This window comes from Thalia democratica, chromosome 1, assembly GCF_965202585.1.
Source record: "Thalia democratica chromosome 1, ktThaDemo2.hap1.1, whole genome shotgun sequence".
In the NCBI taxonomy this organism is placed as follows: Eukaryota; Metazoa; Chordata; class Thaliacea; order Salpida; family Salpidae; genus Thalia; species Thalia democratica.
Genome location: NC_139165.1, coordinates 64,139,325 through 64,159,182, shown reverse-complemented (window position 1 = coordinate 64,159,182; position 19,858 = coordinate 64,139,325). Strand labels below are relative to the sequence as shown.

Here is a 19,858-nt window from a genome sequence, read left to right as displayed (position 1 = left end):
TTATTGTAATACACAAAACTTTATTTAATTTTTAATTAATTTTAGTATTAATTTAGAATTTGCTCAATTTTCAATTATGTTTATTTTAGTTATGCAGCTGTATTAGTCTAAATACAATTTTATAAAACTATTTTTGAACACTTTTTCAAACTTAGCCTTGTCTTAATTTTAAAATAGTAAATTGTACAAATGTAATGCTCTGTGAAAAAGTAACACCCTTACAAAACTGACTCCGTGCAAAAATGGTTAGTCCAAAATTTATGGCCAATGCGAAAATAACTCCGGGCAATTTTCAACTGTCCAAAAGTATATACTAAAAAAAAAATTTAGTATAATGACTGTCTCGAATGTATAACATCATTATTAAATTTTCTTTGAACCTTTAGTTTATATTGCGGTTTATAAACCCTTTATTTTTTTGATAATATTTTTTATTAGATATACATAAAAGTTAGTATGTTTAGTTTCTTCTAAAAAACATTATAAGGTAAATAAATTTCTACGAAAAAAAAAGTGCTACAACGTGAGAAATTTTAAGAATTATATAATAAAAATCAAAACATACCATTGAAAGCTTGAATATATATCAAAAGTAAAAGTTTTGTAAGTATAATTTATTTCAAATTAACAGCTTAATGAATATTATAATACAATAAATGTGTTAATGTGTGTACTAGTACAGGAGTCGGGGGCCTTCGATAAGTCACGGGCCAAATTTCCTAGAAAAAGTTGCTCGCGTGCCGAATTTTTTAAGAATTAATGTAATAATTATAACAATAAAACTATTTTTAATCATAAATTTAATAAAGTACGCAAAAATATGAGCACTTTTAATTATTAATATACTGATTAGTCTAACTAAAGCCTACATGTTTAACCACAGTTTTTTAATTGTTTTCATCAAGTATGTTTTAAGCTGAAAAAAACCTAAAGTACCTCGGATTTTTGCTTTGCGGGTCGCAGTTAGTCGAAACTTGTACTATTAAAAAATAAACTTAAATTTATTAGTGCATTTAAAAATAAACTTAATAATTTTAAATATCATATATAAAATACACATTTGCATAAAATAATTTTCATGTGAAACTTACTGTTTACAGCAAAAAAATTCAAAAAAATATAGAAAACATTATTTAAAAACATTTGGAAATCTTGAACTTTATTAAAAAAAATTCGAATTCAACCTTTTTAAAACATCTAATGTTTGTTGAAATTACTTTTTTCTTTAATAAATACTTACCAAGTATTTTTTATTAAAACAGTTGCTAGTTTATAAATCTAAAAAATAGTTAATAAAACAAGTTAAATTGATACTAAATCTGTTTTATACTAGAGAAAATAGTTTACTAAACCTGTTTCATTATATTTACTAAACTTGTTAAAATTAAGTTCAAAATAAAAACAAGTAAGCCTTTTTGATAAACATTTAAATAACTTCTAACATTTATTTTATTTTTGTTTTGTATGTATTGCTTTATTTTTTAGACTTCCAAGGTAAGCTAAATTTAAAGCTTTTTTTGTTCTTTTTCTTTTCTTTACTTTTTTTATTCTTCATTTCTTTTGTAATTTTCATAACTGAGTTGTTGTCATCTAAAACTTCATCTTCTTCAACATTTTTATTATCATTATCATTTAGAGTTTTATGTTCTTGAATATTTTTATCTTTATTGACATTTAAAACTTCATCGTCTTCAATCTTTTCATTATAATTGTCATTTAAAACTTTATCGTCTTCAATCTTTTCATCATCATTTAGATTTAAAATTTCATGTTCTTGAATTTTTTCATCCTTATTGAAATTTAAAACTTTCTCTTCTTGAGTTTTTTCATTATCATTGCCGTTTAAAACTTCATCTTCTTCAATATTTTCATTATCATTAAAAACTTCAACGTCTTGAATATTTTCATTTTTATTGAAATTTAAAAATTCATCGTCTTGAATCTTTTCATTATCATTTTCATTTAAAACTTTGTCTTCTTCAATCTTTTCATTGTCATTATCAATTAAAGTTTCATCGTCTTGATTTATTTCATTATCATTGTCATTTATAACTTCAACATCTTGATTTTTTTCATTTTCGTTTTTATTGACATTTAGAACTTCAACGTCTTGAATTTTTTCATTTTTATTGAAATTTAAAAATTCATCGTCTTTAATCTTTTTATTATCATTGACATTTAAAACTTCATCGTCTAAAATCTTTTCACAATCTTTGTCATTTGAAACTTCATCATCTAGAATCTTTTCATTGTCATTGTTATTTAAAACTTTATCGTCTTCAATCTTTTTATTGACATTTTCATTTAAAACTTTGTCTTCTTCAATCTTTTCATTATCATTATCATTAAAAACTTCATCGTCTTGAATTTTTTCATTTTTATTGAGATTTAAAACTTCGTCGTCTTTAATCTTTTCATTATCATCATTGACATTTAAAATTTCATCGTCTAGAATCTTTTCATCATCATTGTCATTTAAAACTTCATCGTCTTCAACGTTTTCATTATCATGTTCATTTGAACTTTTATCGTCTTCATTCTTTTCATTATCATTGCCATTTAAAACTGTATGGTCTTCAATATTTTCATTATCATGTTCATTTAAACTTTTATCGTCTTTAATCATTTCATTATCTTTGTCATTTAAAATTTCATGTTCTTGAGTTTTATCATCTCTGTTGATATTTAAAACTTTCTCTTCTTGAATTTTTTTATCGACATTGTCATTTAAAAGTTCATCTTCTCCAATCTTTTCATTATCATCATTGACATTTAAAATTTCATCGTCTAGAATCTTTTCATCATCATTGTCATTTAAAACTTCATCGTCTTCAACGTTTTCATTATCATTTTCATTTGAACTTTTATCGTCTTCATTCTTTTCATTATTATTGCCATTTAAAACTGTATGGTCTTCAATATTTTCATTATCATGTTCATTTAAACTTTCATCGTCTTTAATCATTTCATTATCTTTGTCATTTAAAATTTCATGTTCTTGAGTTTTATCATCTCTGTTGATATTTAAAACTTTCTCTTCTTGAATTTTTTTATCAACATTGTCATTTAAAAGTTCATCTTCTCCAAACTTTTCATTATCATCATTGTCATTTAAAACTTCATCTTCTTGAATCTTTTTATTATCATTAACATTTAAAACTTCATGTTCCTCAATATTTTTATTACCATCATTGCCAATTAAAACTGTATTTTCTTGAATTTTTACGTTGTCATTTAAAACTCCATTGCCTTCATTACTTTCACCATAATTTTTATTGTCTGTATTGTCTTTATTAGTAATTACAACAGTTTTAGAATTACTTTTACTCAAGTCTGAGTTTACATTCTTGTCTACATCACTTAATTTACTTAAGGGCATTGAGTTTTGTTCTTTTTCAATTTGAATTTTATTTGTGTCATTATTTTCATCTGTATTTGCCTCAACTAAATTTTCGTTTTTTGAACTTTCATTATTTTTAATGTTTTTAGCATCATTAGTTTTCGTAATATTCGTATTATTAAGTATAAAATTTTTAAGGTTCGATTGATTCTCATCTAAATTTTTAAACGGCTCAAAAGCTGTTATTTTGTTATCTTGTTTAGTTTCTACAGTCAAGTTTAAATGTTTGGTGTTAAGAGCTTCTTCAATTGAACTTTGGGTTTTGAATATTTCATTATGACAGACTTCTAAAGGTAAATCGAAGTCTTTATTATTTAAAGTCTTAGAAGTTTTTTCAAGTAATTCTGGTTCTTTTTGATCGCTTTTACCAATATTTTTATTAGGTTTTTTGTTTTTCATTTTTTTTGTTTCAAATGGTTTTTCATTAAGGTTTTTAACTTTTAGCTTGTGAGTTTTGGAAGTGCTAGGTACATCTTTTTCTTCTATTGGAATAACATTTTTGAGTAGTTCAGAGTTTTCAGTATTTCGTGTTTGATTAACTTTTCCAATTGAGTCTGAGTTTTCAGTTGGTGATAGTTTAGCTATCTTAGATTTTTCAGTTTTAGTAAATTGTTTTTCTACTTTTAATATATCTTGGTTAAAGTTAGGGTTGGATAAGTTTTCTACTTTTCTAATTTCAGTGTTTTTATCAACATATTTTAAATCCTCTCTTACTTGATCTTTGAACTCACTATCAGCTAAGTTTGACTCTTTTATTTGTGTAGTTTTTACGACTCTCTTTGCTTTGACATTTAAAGGAGTTGTTTTAATATTTGCATTTTCTTCACTGCCTTCGTTTTTATTGCATTTATGTAAGTCTGATTTTTTCGATCTTTGGCTTTTTTCACTCACAATTCTGTTTTCTTTTTTTACGGGTTTTGTTTCTATGTTCTTAATTAGCTTAGAATCTAACGCACTATTGTTTTTGGACTTTTCCGAACTGCTTAATTCACCTAGTTTTTCAACTATGATTATTTTTTTTGGTATATTACAGTCTTTATTGCTTTTTTTATCAGAACTTTCATCAGGTATTTGTTCTTGTTCAATTTCTAATGTTTTTAAGTCATTTTTGACGGTATTATTTGTGTTTTTATGCTTTTGAATTTTTGATTTGTTTGCTTTACTTTTATCTAGTTTTTTACTTTTAGTATCTTGTAGCTTTTCAGAATTGTTTAGTTCAGTATTTTCATTGTTAAATATGATTATTTTTCTTTTTTCTTTATCGAAATCTTTACTCGGTATTTCTGGTTTAAAATCTACTTTTGATATTTTCTGTACTCTTTTAGCCGTAATTTCTTTAGTCTTAAGTTGAGAATCTTGTTCTAATGAAGAATTTTTATGATTATATGAGGTCAAGTTGCTACAGTTGGAAGACTTTAATGCATCAAAAGCATTTTCATCAAAGTCAGGATGGTAGTTAATTTGACCCATATCTAGCGTATATTCAAACTTATCCTTTGTTTCAATTAATTCGCATTCTGAGTCTGATTGTTCATCTCCTACGTTTTTAGTTATTTGTGTTTTTTCTCCATGAGTAATTTCATGAGTTTTCTGTGAGTCTTTTTTTAAATCTTCAGTACTTGAATTGCTCTGTAAATCATTTTGAGACACTAATGAAGTTTTACTAAATGAACTTTTAAGTTTTTCAGTTAAACTTTCACTTTTTAATTTGTCAGAACCATCATTACTTTTGTTTGTTTTTTCAATGTCTTCTAATGGTTTATTTTCAGGTAAAACTTTTTGTGAAATAACTTCTACCTGTTTCTGTTCACTTACTTCAATTTTATTCTGAGCTTTTTTCAAGTTCTTTTCGTTTCTTTTGCTTTGTAGCTTTGCAATATCATTTAAGTACTTTGCAAGGTGCATTTGATCCTCTTCAACATTTTTAGATTTTGCAGCTCTGTAATCATCTTTGTACCGGATATTTTTTTCATGTTGCGTATACTTAGCACTGCTTTTTCTAGCTGATTGATACTTGTTAGATTTTTTCTCAGGCACTTGGTAAGAGTAATCTTTAGGGGGTACTGGGGGCGGATTGTTGTTTTTTGAAGGTCTTGCAGGCGGACGGAAAGTTATGTCTTCATAAGGATTGATTTGCACTTTATTGTTGGTTAAGATTGAGCAGCTGTTGTAATTAAAAGTTTAAATGTATATTTAATAATAACAGATTTAGCTGTCAATAATTCTTACATTTTTCTTAAAGTTTAATTTTTTGTTAATGCAAAAAAATTAAAGTTTATATCGTAATTAGATATTTAAGTTTTAGTTACTGACATTTATTTTTTACTTTTTATCTAATTTTGAGTATAATAAAGTAACACTTACTAATATACTTTAAAACTAAGGAAAGTAACCCTGTAGAAATAATAAGTTTCATACTTTTTAAATATGAGTCATTTAAGTTAACTAAGGTAAACAGAAGTAAAACAGATATATTTTCCAAGCTTTAATTAATAATAATGTTAATTTTTTTTTTCTTAAGCTTAAAATTAATACTGACTTAAGGGTAAAAAATTAACTTTAAAGTTAACAGTTTTGAATAATGCATATAGACCATGTGCGTTATATATAATTAAAAATAAAAACCTGTAATCGCTTCTATCATCATCATCATTATAATCACTTCCATCCTCTACCATTTGCGGTACTTTTTTAGAAGCTATGTTTTTTTAAACTTTTATCGTAGTGTTTAAACTGATTAACTTTAAAAATAGTTGTTTTTATCTGTAACTATTTTCTTAGTTAGGTTAGGTTGTTTGTCACCAAAGTTGTTTTTATAAACGAAAAATTATAGCTTTAAAAAGTTTGTGTTAACATTTAATTTAAGCCTTAAAAATTTTATATACTGTCAATTTAATAATTTTTTCTGTAAATAAATAGTCAGTTATAGATTTTGATTTCCATACTACTTACCTATTACTAAACATTTAGTCATCATATAGTAGTTTTACAAAATAAAAAGTCTAATCAAACTATAGATTAAAGTATTAAACAAAACTAATAAACTCAAAAAACATTTAGATTTTATGAAGTCTTGAATTTTTTTATATTACTGGTAGTATTTTAATAGTCATTAAATTTATTCATTTGTTAACTTTTTATTAAAACTAACTTGGTAGCTTCTGCTGTTTTATAAATATGTTTTATGTAGTAAAGGTAAGTTTTTTTTTTGAAAACTTTAAGAATTCAAATTATTTGATTAACTAAGCTCGTTAGAACTAATGATATCAACTTTTTTTCATTTTCAAAAACTAGTGTTTATTTATTATTATGAAATAAATGAAATAGTTTTACGAAGCGGTAAACTTAATAATGATCAAACGCCCCTTTAGTATAACACAACTTAGATTTTATTTCAAAGTTAAAAAATAAACGGTGTAACAATAAAGCAGTGAGACTTCATTAAAATTAAAAGAAGTTTCTTTTAAAAGGTATTTTTCTAGTGTTTAACTCAGTTTCTGCATTAGCTAACAAAAAAATGCAACTAGTCTTTAATTTTACTATATTCCGTCAAAAAAGTAAGTTAGAATATATCTTTCAAAACTGTTTACCAAATTAAATAAATGCAGTTGTTCGTGGACTTATTTTTTATTTTCTAGCATGAGTTTTTGGACATAAGTTTAACATTTTAAAAATTACAAGAACAAAAGTGAAAACTTATATTTCAATATATTTCTGTTCAACGCATAGTTTTAATAACCTGTAAAATTGTTATTTATTTCTTTAGAATTTTTCACTGGTGATCATGTCAAAAGGACTTAAAATTGTATTTTTATAAGTATCAAAAAACTTACGCTTTTCTACTACATATTGGTAATTATCAAGATGATAACTTGATTTCGGTACGGTCATTTTTTTTCTAATAACTTCTTTTTCTTTACAAACGTACCGATTCAGACAATGCATTATTTTCTCAATAATTTGTAGGAAAACTTTTAAAAATGTCGAAACTTCCTTTAAAATATATGTTTTATTGTTACTTATTTAAAAATCTATAAATACACTGTCATACACTGTCATACATTAAATATTTATCTTCATAACTGCTAAAAAGTACAAACCTCCTGAGTCATAGTTTTGTGGCTAATGTTCAGCTCAGTGCACATTTTTGTAAGAGCCTTGATAAAGTTGAGCATGGATTTAGTTTCTTTGGAAAGTGAACTGGTTTGGTACTCATCATATCTACCATAATGGTAGACATGTTGCTTATAAAACCTCACTACCAGTTTGTGAGCTGCGTCTGATGCCAACAACAAATTTGTCCTCCTTAGTTGTAAAAAAAGTATTATCAATATATACTTTAGGTTTAAAATATAAATATTCGTTGAAAACTTGTCAGGTAGTCTTTAATCTTTTTATTCAGTTAAGTTTTTTAGAAAGCTGTTAAAACTTTTTAGGCGTTTTAAAAGTTTATCTTAAATAATTGCTTCATAACCAAGATTATTTTTTTACAGTAAGCTAATTGTTTAGAACTCAAACCTTTTACGTCTTAAGTAGATACTTTATACAGAAAAAATTCTATGTTTAAAGAACTAGCAATATTTACAATCCAACGGATAATATAAAATTTAAATCAGGTTACATTTGTTATTTTAACTTATGTTTTAGTCTTTCTTTTTAAATCGTTCTTACGATCTAGGATCAACGACGTCACGAAATAGGTGATGCAACTGGTTTGCGGTTTGTGTCACTGGAGTTAACTTCTCATTTATTCCCATTTTTAAATGTAACTTTCCTAGTGAAATTACATGAACTACGTCATCCACTACTTTTTCTCCTGTAGCTTTATCTAATATTCTCATGAGCCCCTATAAGTATGATGAAGTCTTGAAATAAGCGATTCAAAGAGTTTCTACCTTTTTTATTTTTACATTAAAAAAGAATGAAACTGTTTTTTTTTTCTTTTATAAAAGTTTATAAAAACGAAGTACAAACATGGTACGCATAAACATAATAGAAATAGTAAAGGATGTTTTGCTTTTTCATAGTTTTTTTATACAACTTATAAAGACAAGTTTATGATCTGTAGTAAAATAATAACGGTCTTATACCACAAACTTCTGTTACAAAGTTTAGTATAATAAAAGTTTATGAATGATAAAAATATAATAAACTTAATCAAAACTATTTTTGTTATTAATCGTTTGATAAGATTTTATCATTTGAACTATATTTAAACTGCTTTAAATTACATAGTATAACAGTAAATTCAAAATAATGACTTCGATTATTAACTGATTTAGACTAGTATAGAAACGGTAACGTACTCCTATTGTTAGACTGTAGTTTGATTTTGGTCTATGAGATTTTTCATTTTGGTGTAAACCAGCGTCGTCTGCACCAAGCTTTTGTAAATAAATTAATTAAAATGTTTCACAATAAAACATATTACAATACTTTTAGTTCATTATTAAAATTAGAAAACGACTAAAGAAAAGTATTTTTAATAAGTGTTTTAAGGTTAAAAAAATTAAGAAAACTTTGTTAGTTTTTTCAAGTTATAAAGTTTGTTTTTATCTTTTAGTTTTAACTGTAAACACTTATTTTCGAACAAACGTTGAAAGAACTTAAAAAAATAAAACATTTTTAATCTCGTTTACTTAAAAAAAAAACATAAGTGTACGAAGTTTTTACTGAACTAAATTTTATCAAATTCAGAAACAAGTTCTAATTTATAAAATTAATCTAAAGTGATTGTTAATTCTATAAAAGCGTTTATAAAAAACTTTTAGTTTACTTCAGGACTTGTCTGAATAATGTTCGTACTCATTTTTGTTTCTTCGCCATCTTTTTGAACTAACTGTTCTAGTTCAAGTAATCGGCCTCTTAAATCTTTGATTATCTTTAGAAAAACATATATATATTGTTAAACTAAGTTATAGCTTAAACAAATTATAATAAAGAAATAAAAAATATTCAAAAACACAAAAATGGTTAATTTATATTAACAGTTAAAATTATGAAATATATATTTAAGTATCAGTTTTAAAGAAGAAAGGAGCAAAATCTTAACTTCTATATTTGACTAGCTAAACAAAGTTTTGCTGCAAAAAAGTTTCTTTCGTTATTGAAAACCACGAAGTAATACTTAGTAACGAAGGATATTTAGTAACGAAGTATATTTAAAATTTTATCGATTATTAATATTTAAGCTATTACAAGTTCTGTAAAAGTTTTTTTCTTAATTCTTAAATAATGTGCACAATTTATACTTATTTATTGTTAACTAAATCAAAAACTATTGCTAGTTTATCTATAAAAAGTCATTTTTTTATGTACCAGAACAAAAACTTATAGAAGATATTTCTTTTTTGTTACATTAAAGATAGCTACAACTGGGATTGATTGTAATGACGAAGATTAATTTACAAAAAACTTATGAACACTAAGCTAGTAAAGAAACTAATAAAAAACTACTAGTTATTTTTAAATAAACAGTTTTTTTAATTGTAAAAGTTATTGATCATAAGTCTAAATATATCATTAGAATTGTATTTACTAGCCTCTATTTACAAAAAGAAATATATAAAGTTACTAAGCTAACTTTTTTTTGCACTTCAACATCTCCGTAGTCTGTATCTGCTACTGATTTGTTTGTTTGAAGTACTGATGTAAGTTTTTCCTGGTATAAAATACAACTGACGTTAATTTATGTTGTTAGCTATGATAGTTGTTTGTTTTTCCAAAAGATTAAGTTTACACTACATCATTCATTAAACGCAGTGACAAGTTCCGATAAAAAAAAAGTGTTTCAGTAAATTCCTCGGCAGTATCTTCAATATTTAAAACGCTACTGATCAACTAGTTAGTGTGACACTAATAAAACAAAGATTAGCACATACAGAAATGAAAAGAACGAGTTTTAAAAAGAAGTAAGTGTTTTATTTATAAAATAAAAACTAAGTATGTTTTTATTTCTTTTTATTTACTACTACTTTAATTATTACTTTAATGCTGCAAAGTAAACTTAAGTTACTGTTGTATAAAGTACAAAAGTTAAATGTAGTGTGCAATACTTGTATTAATGTACCACTTTATTGCTAATAACCATACTTTTTCTATCAAACAATTTTATTTTAGCAGTGCTTTCAAAATTTAACTAGTTTCCATTTCAAAACAAAATAAAGACTCACAAAATTAATTAATCAAACAAAATACAAGTGAACTTAAGAAAAAATAAATTAAAACTAATAAAATTACAAATATAAAACTAATCTAATTAATCATAAAAACTAAAAGTGATAATTAGAACAAAAATGGACTATTTAAAATCGTGAAATGTAATTCTTGATCCTTTATCAGGACCAAGTTGATAATTGAGTTTTTGTTTAAATTTTAATTCTCATAATTGCCTCTCCTGCAAATAAATTACTTTGATTTTTACAAAGTTTAATTACATCACAACAATTGAAAATATTATCATAATTTTAGCAAACCGTACATTGTTCAATATGTTAAAATACTGCACTATTTGTGGGCCTTGTGTGTTCTTTTACTCTGACAAACAGTTGTCGCTATGTTTCTCAAATATATTCGGTATCAAGGTCACCTGGACATTGAAACTTGTAAACGATGCAACTTCTGTAAAATTTATCGACCTGATTTTTCAATGAAAAATAGTTTCCAACTTTAGCTGTTCAGAAGGTTACTTTAATATTAATACCAATTGTTTCCAACGATTTTGTTATACTTCTGCTATATTTTTTCTGAAACCTTTTTAATGTAAGGAACTGTTAAATATTGTTGTTTAGGAAAGTGTGATTTATTTTCTAATTTTGTAGTTTTTGAATTTCATTAATTATGAACTTAGTTGGATAACCGTTTCTTAAAAGAAAATCCTTTATTCTATTTATTTTTTGGCTCTATAGTTCTTCTGATACTAATTTTTTGCTTCTAATCAGAAAACGTCTGATCATTTTTTCTTCCATGATTGCAAGAGTTTAAATTAAGTAAAACGTCTGTGTTCGATGGTTTATTGTAAATTGAGGTAATAAATTTGTTCTCTTCTAATTTTATATTTATGTAAATAAAGGGAAGTTTATTCGGAATTCCATTGTAAACATAAGATCTTGATGAAGATTATTCAACTTTTGGTTGAACTCATTTGTCTTTTTTTTTAATGGAGAATATGGTGAAAATTTCGTCGACATATCTAGTGTACATTTTGTGTTCAATTTCACTTAAAAGACCTGTTTCTAACTTACTAACAACCAGTTAGCTAAAATGGGGCCCACGGAGATCCCATGGATAGTCCATCCACTTGTTTGAACACTTGACCATTGAAAACGAATATGGTTTGAGATGAAGTTTTAAATATGTTCTTAAACACTGTTTTTGTTCTGTTTCTTATTTTAGAACTGTTTTATACAAAGTATTTTATAAAACAATTTTTATGTTTTTAGTTCGATATATAATTTTAAAATATCAGGTGTTGTGTTGTTAATAAGTATAAAAACCTAATATATCTTTTTGTTTTTGTTTTAAAATATTAACTATCATTAATATTTTCTAATAAAAAAAATAAAAAAATAATCTCATACTTTAACAAAGAATTACATCCTTAGTTTTGATAATTTAAGTACAATAATGCTATCGTGTTAATATTTTAAACTTTTTTTAGTACTACCTGTTAGTTTAATTAAAAACAAACAAACAATTTCCTCTAAGTTATCATTGTCGACATCGCAATTATCCTGGTATTCATCGGTAGGTTCAACATTGGAAACACTGTCCATCGGATCAACTTCTAATTGATCCATGTATCCTGTTAACCTGTTAGAAACTAAGTTATAGGCTAGAATATAGTCTTTTGCAAAGCATTATTTAATAACTGAACAAACTATTTCAATGTTTTTAATTTTTAATTTATGTGTTCATTTGACAGCTTTTAAATTTGCTTAGCTATTTATATTTTGTTTAAAGAACTAAACAAATTTATTTTTTACTGTTCTAATCAAATTAAGTTTTAGATTAGTTTTCTGGAAATAAAGAATTCCTGAAAAAACAAGAAAGAGAAAAAAGGTAGTTTATATCTATTACAAATAAGTAGGTGCAAAAACAAAAGTTATTTGAATTTTGTGTATCATATAATGGTATAATATTGAAGACTAACTTTTTAAATGTGTAAAATAATATATTATTTATTAAACATGCGTTTTATAAGTTATAGACCAAGGTAGAAACATTCTTTTAAGTACACTCAAATAAATTAAATAAAAGTAATGTGAAAGAGTGTTCTTGAGCAATCCAGTTTGAAATACTTTTAATTTTCAAAGCATAATGTATAATTTTGTACGTTGATTTAAAATAATATTTAAAAAACACTTTAAATACAGTTTTGACTAGAAGCGTACATTCGTGACTTAAAGATTTTTAATTATACCAAAAAATACCAAAGTAAAGCTTAATACAATAATAACAAAATAAAACCTTTAAACAGTTGCTTGTTTATTGATTCAAAAAATAAATATCTAAAAAAATATAAACAAAACTATTTTTTTAAGATTAAAGTCAATACTTTAAGCTCTTGACTGAGATTTTTATGAGTTTATATACAAAAACTTCATAAAAGTAATTTATTTTTAAAATTTTAGAAATCTACCAACAACTTATTAATTGTTTTAAAAAGTATCGATATTTTTGATTTAAACCAAATGAGCTTACTGTAAACATTTATATTGTTTTTAGTAAAAGGACAGATTCTAGTCTTTAAAAATGTGTTTAACTTATATTATCGTTATGATATTTATACCGCAAATTTTTACAAGTACATTTGGTTTTCAAAACTTATTAATAAAAGTGACGTTTGTTTTAGTTTTTTAGCATAGCTTTATATCATAAAATTTTTATTCTGTTTTTTTTTTAGTTTATACTTAATAGAAAAACTTAGTAGTCAGAAAACAGCTACTTTTCAAAGTAATTTTCTAGTTCTTCCTTTTGAGAGTTAAGATGTTTTTTCCACTCAACAAGAACTTCTGTCATTCCATCGTCCTGAATTACAACTTCATTTCTTTTATCCTCGTTCTTACTGGTTAAGGTTTCACGTACCAATGAACATCGGGGAAATTCTTTACTCAACATCTTAGATCGGTAATCGTTTGAACTACAATGTTTTTAAAATGAGGTGTTTATTTAGATTATCTATGTTGTTTTATTAATTATAAAAGTAGTAACATACGTTGCAGAAGTTCGTCTTGGGTTTACAATTGTTGTTTCGCTCTCGGATTCAATTCTAAACTCTTCTGGTGGTTTCCAACCCGGATAATTTTCTACAATATTAGTAATTTTGTTTTATTTTATCTTAGTTTTTAAAATGTATATAGTTTTTATGACTTTAATAGACAACAATATTAGCTTTGTTTTGTTTACTTATATTCAGTTATAAATAACCTTATTACTTAATCTTTACTGCTTTGATTAAAATATATTTAAATAGGGGTTTGAAAAAATGTGCCATAAGGCCATAGTTTGAAACATACACTAGATATTCTGTAGATGAATAGAAAAAGAAAGTCTTAGGCGTATTTTCGGGTAGATTTTTGAAAATCTTGTAGGAGAATGCCATAGCTTTTTTTAAGGGGGATTTATGAAAAAAAAAGTGTGGGAAACACTGATTTAAATTAACAAATTACTGTTTTAGACATACCGTAAATAATGATAACTTAAAGAATAGAAATAATTTCAACAAACCTCGCATAACATTGTGTGTGTTTACTAAGCTGTTACTTTGAATATTATCTTGAGTTTCCTAAATTTGTTATAAAAATTAGTATGTGATAAGTAAGTTTGAAAAAACTAAATAACGAAAAAGGATTATCAATTGTTTTATTTCAAAAATATGCGAACTTTTGATAAATACAAACAAACAGATGATGGAGCTTTTACTCACGTTTTATAAGCTTTAAAACATTTTTGTAAGCTAAGATTTACAGTAAACTAAGTAATGACAAATTTTAGAAGCTGCTAATATAATTAAGGACAGAAAAAAAAACTAATTTATAAGATTTTGCGATTTAAGTTACTACAAAGTTTAATAGCTATTTGATAAACTTATCACGATACTAAACAACAATACAGTTTTTAATTAACTTAAAAATATACAATACAAAAAACAAGTTAATCTTATGCAAAACATACATAAACACTTTAAGCTTGACTGTTTTATAAAAAGAGTTTTAAACAGTTTTAAAATCAGTAAAAAATCTTTATTGGAACATTCTTCAAAATATTTAAGGTTTAAAATATTCTACTACTAACTTATTAAAAACAAAAATAAAAATGTATGAATTTTATCATACTATATATTTTTAAAACTAATTCGGCAGTTTTGTACTCAAACATTTAGTTTTGAAAGTGAGTAAAGTTTTTTGATGGTTATCAACTATTATACATTGGTACAAGTTGTTTAGTTTTACTTTTAAACATACAGCTTTAAATAACCTTTGCAGCTTGTAGTCTGTTTGAGGCTTGAACACTTTCTGTAAACATTTAACTTATTAGTCTTTGTAAAATATAATTTTTACTAACACAGCTTTGGTGACTACATTTATCTAAGTCAGAGATTTGTTTTTTTTTTTGTCAGTTAAAGTTTTTCTTTTTTTGTTGAAAAACTTTTATAGTAAAATATACCTGCATAAGTAGGGGGTGGTGGTGCTTTTCTTTTCATTGTTGTTGTTCTACTTATCGCCTGAGAAGTTATAAATTTCGTGTATACTAAAGTAACAAAAGTTGCTATTTTTAGTTATTATGAAATTTATTTCATTACTTTCTTGAAGTTTCTATTTGTAATAAGTTAGTTTTTATATGTAGTTGTTAAGTCTTTAGAAAAAAAACTTTAAAATTTTGAATACCAATTTTGGAAAATAATAATAAGAAACTAGAATGATAACAAATAATAAATAGATAAAACCTGGTCATCGGAACTTTGATTCCTTTCGCTGTAATTGTTTCTTAATACAGTTCCTTGCGTGTTACGAGATCTTTCGTAAATTTATCATTTTTTAGATAAGTTATAAAAATAATTAACATATAATATTTATGAGATTGTATCAAGGAACATTAAATAATGTACTTGTACTTAAACAGTTTTATTTATGAAGTATATAATATGTTTTTAGTTCTCCATTTCGGGGTTGAAGTTTTGTAAAGTTTCTATACCAGTACTTAGAACTTTTTTATCCGTGTTTGACTGTTGATCGTTTTCTTTTACTAATTAATTTAACATAAAGTACTTTAAATCAAATATTTCCATATACTTTTATATAATTTACGTCGACTCTTAAGTTTTTCTAAGAGTTTATTTAAGCAAACGTGTGTAATACCTTCATTGAAGTTTGTAGTTGAAACTTTTGTTGTTATTGTTTAATTGTTTTTTAATTAGTGAAACTAAGTTGATTTTTTATCTTTGACATATTTCATTTTGAATTAATTGATAACATATAGGTTTCATATAAAGTTTTATTATAAATGTTTAAACATAAGAATTAAAGCATATTTTTTAACTTTATTACAACAAGTTTTACAAATCCACTAAAGTTTACCCTGCCGTTTTGTTGAGTTTAGTTTGCCCTGATAGTTAAGTTCGCATTATTAAGTGTAGAGTTATAAGATTAAAACCTAGAATTTTTAAATTAAAAAGTTAAAAAAAACTTTAGTTTGAAAATATAATAAATATTTTTTTCTAGTTAAATCATATTAAGTGTAGATAGAACACATATATTATGTATTACTAAAAAAAAGTATAAAAAATGGACTTTTTATATTTTAATAAGTATTCCATGATTAAATATGAATATTTCTAGGTTAAATACTAATGAATTATTATGAACTCATTTACATTAAATACCCATTTGTGGAATCTTAGTAAAAAAAGCTATATTAACTTTAAATTATTAAACAAAAGCAACGAACAGTAAAACTGACATTTACTTATAATTAGATACTCTTCTACTTTTGTAAAAGTAGTTTGACATTTAAGTATAGCAGAATCTTTTTGTTGTGTAAAAAAATATTATTTGATTGCTTAAAAATTAAACGAATAATATTAATGTTAAAGTAGCTGAATAAAAACTATAAACTTGAATAAATTCTAATTGAAGCTGAAGCGCATCAAAAAACATATTTAGCTAAGGAGATTATATTTAAATGCATAAATGCGAAGATTTCGTTTAATTTGCACTGCCAGTTAAATTATCATATTTGTACTCTGTTAAAAATGCAAACTCTACCACATTTATAGAGTAACTTTTAGCTGAAACCGGGTATGTGTCTTATGCTCTAAAAGTTATTTAGTTTTTTTGTTTAGTTATTTTATATACTCATTTACAAAACTTTTGTGAGTTGTTAGAGCTAAAATAAAATTCCTTTTTAGAGTATTTCTTATTGTATGAACCTGTTTAAATTCTGGTTTTGAGCTTCTACATTCCACATAGCTTCTGAGTTTGTTGACCAAATGTTTTGTCTTCCATAGTTCTAAAAACAATAGTATTTTAACAACATAAAATTTATTTTAAAATTTTTTAAAGAAAACTAAAGAAATACTTAAATCTTTACTTTTTAGAAATATGCTGCTAGTTTTTTTAATGAAGCAAGTTTTAAGAAAATACGTTTTTATTGTCAGGTAGCTCAATTTACTGATTGATACTACAACCTGCATGGTGAGGTGGTTACGCATATCTTGCTGCTGCAACATCAGCCTATTCCTCAGCATTTTTCTATCTTCTCGTCTTTTTCGGCAGCTATAATGAAAACTAAAGGCAGCAATTAGAACAAGCAATACGGCCGTTGCAATGACTATGACTGCCCACAGAGGAACGGCAGTATCTTTGTCTTCCATTTCATCATTATACCTTTTCAGTTATCTTTTTTTTAGTTATTATTAACTAGAACTAAACTTATATAAAATGTAATTATTTAAAATTGATTAAGCAGTAAAAATATTTTCAACTTCTATGTTTATACACTGAAAGTCTATTTTTTTACTAAACAATTTGTTAATAGAGAAACTACTAATAATTAGTAAACAATGTACACAATTTTGCAAAAGTCTTTTGCTTATTTACACATTTTTTTCTAACTTTATTTTTTATGTTTTTAAAATTTTACGATACTTATAAAAGAAGCACTTGAAAATGACACAAAACCAGTTATATTTCTTCAAACTAGAAATAAGTTTAGTTATTTTATAACATTTATACATATAGTTTTTCAACACAGTTTTTAAATTTAACATTTTTACAAAAGACGAGCTACTTTATTGTACGGGAATTTATATTTAAAAAAAACATAGATATTTTTACATGATAATAGAAAAATTGAATACAGATTACTTTTTGTTTTATTTTAGTAGGTTAAAACTGAAATAGAATATTACATTTTTGCTATATACTTTTTATTAACAATACTGTATATATACAATTTTAAAACATTAGTTTAAACCAAAATACTATAAAAACTAAAACATTTCACAAAAATTAATATAGTTTTTTTAACACAGTTTTTAAATTTAACATTTTTTGTATTTAGTAAAGTTGTAAAGCATTTGATAATTTATATGTAACTGGGTATGATAGTCAGTTAAATTTTATATAAATATACTACAAACAGTATGAATATATAGTATTAACATATTTAGAAAACTATACACAAATCACTCATTTAAAAAAGTTTATTAACGTTTTTGTTAAGTTCTTTTTTAGATAACAAACTCTAAAAATTAATTATGTATATACCTATGCTGATAATGGTCTATGCAAAGTTATAGAAAAAATTATAATGAATAATTGTTATATAACTTTCTTACAAAACTATTACCAGAACAAAATATTTAATAAGTATGCTACAAGAAAGATCTCACAGAATACTTGTGTAGCTCGTAGTCGGTAACTTAAAAAAAGTTATTTGGTTAGGTTAAACCTGAGTTACCACAAAGTAAAATTTCATTGTTTAACTTGCCTATTATCCTCGTTTCCTTTAGATCCGGAACTAGGATCCACAGCCCATAACGGCATTTCGCCAAATGCACCATTTGTTCCTAAAATTAAATATCATTAAATAAATTGGATAACCGTAATAACTGTTTCAATACTGAAAATCGACCATTTTAGATCAACTTTTCAGTAACTTATTTTACTCTAAGTTAAATGTAAAATATGTACCAAGCAAAAATAATGATTTATATTTGATCTCTTCATTCTGGTTCATATCAAAAGCTTTGGGTTTAACTTTTTAGCTTAAGTAAAATGTTTTGCTAAACCATCAATTAGTCTAAGTTATTTTTTTAACTGTGCTATATGACTTTTTAAATTAATTTATAAGTTTTTTAAACTATCAAACTCTTACCGCAGGTCTGACAAGTTTTTCTGCATTTGTCTTTAACGGCTTCAGATAATTTAGAGCACCTTCCATCAACTTTGTCCACCAGCATAACACAAACTGCTGTTTCATACTCGTCAATACACTCACTGTCTTAAAAGTTTGTTTGTGTTATAAATATATGACAAAATAAAGAAAGCCATTTGGCATTATATAAAATAAAAGCAAAAAAAAATATTTATAAAAAAGTGTAGCAATACTAAAAATATAAAAGACTTTTTTTTTCATACTCAGCCAATGATTCTTTAATTGCATAAAACTAAAACCATCAGATAAAATATTTTTTGCTTTCATTTTGTTCAATGAAAGTAAAAATTTTCGTTTATACATACAACTAATACTTTAAAAAGTAGATAGGTATAACAAGTTTATAAAATAAAATTTGTACAGCAGAATTTCTAGTGTTTAACTTTTGTTTTTTTCAGTAAGCAACTTACCTGCATCACAAAGATAAAACTCAAGTAGCACTATGATGAGAAAATACGAAGCACGCGTAACCAGCATTTCTTTAAAATTTAGTTACAGCAGTGCGATTCTGTATTCAAAAACAATTTTTTTAATTAATTATAACTATCTAAATGCATACATTGTAAAGTCTATTGAGCACTAAGTAAAAATCCATTTTGAGAAGTTTAGGAAAAAATAACACTTAAATAATTATAATGGTCAGAAGAAGTAGTGTAAAGAAAACCATTTTGGTTATAGAGCTACACACTACTAATTTACTTTAATTGTTTGAGCTTTACACAAAACATATTTTTAATAGTAGAATCATATTTAAATGTTTTTGATTATACCGTTAATTTTTATTATGTGACTTTTAAACTCATAAAGTTAGTGCAAAGCTAATCATGTAATTATATCTTTTAGCTTAAAAAAAAAGATTTTATGAAATTTCCAGGTTTTAATTACAAGTAGACAATAATACAACTATTTGTAAAAAAAATATACTTTGTAAGTTTTTAGTTTTTAGTATTATAAAAGCTTTTTAAAGTTCTAAAAAAAAATCTTCAGCTTAATAAGAATTTCAAAATTAGAATTAAAAAA

At 24.7% G+C, this 19,858-nt stretch overlaps 1 protein-coding gene across 2 annotated transcripts; it reads right to left on the bottom strand.

The window, feature by feature from the left end:
- Positions 1-1,137: 1,137 nt before the first annotated feature.
- Positions 1,138-19,387, bottom strand: LOC145849769 (uncharacterized). Of its 2 annotated transcripts, none has more exons than XM_082954859.1 (20): positions 19,249-19,387; positions 18,779-18,904; positions 18,392-18,470; positions 17,085-17,286; positions 16,830-16,909; positions 15,348-15,417; positions 15,068-15,125; positions 14,879-14,916; positions 14,129-14,186; positions 13,617-13,707; positions 13,347-13,541; positions 12,094-12,211; positions 9,984-10,061; positions 9,177-9,281; positions 8,707-8,784; positions 8,072-8,247; positions 7,501-7,705; positions 7,234-7,393; positions 6,026-6,098; positions 1,138-5,564 (listed from the first exon to the last, which is right to left on the bottom strand). In XM_082954859.1, exons 1-20 carry the CDS (start codon positions 19,313-19,315, stop codon positions 1,475-1,477), a joined length of 6,147 nt encoding a protein of 2,048 aa, XP_082810985.1. In that variant the 5' UTR covers positions 19,316-19,387; the 3' UTR covers positions 1,138-1,474. The 2 variants fall into 2 exon arrangements, with proteins under 2 accessions (XP_082810985.1, XP_082811065.1); XM_082954939.1 differs by having other exon boundaries at positions 1,139-5,564; positions 17,088-17,286.
- Positions 19,388-19,858: the final 471 nt, after the last annotated feature.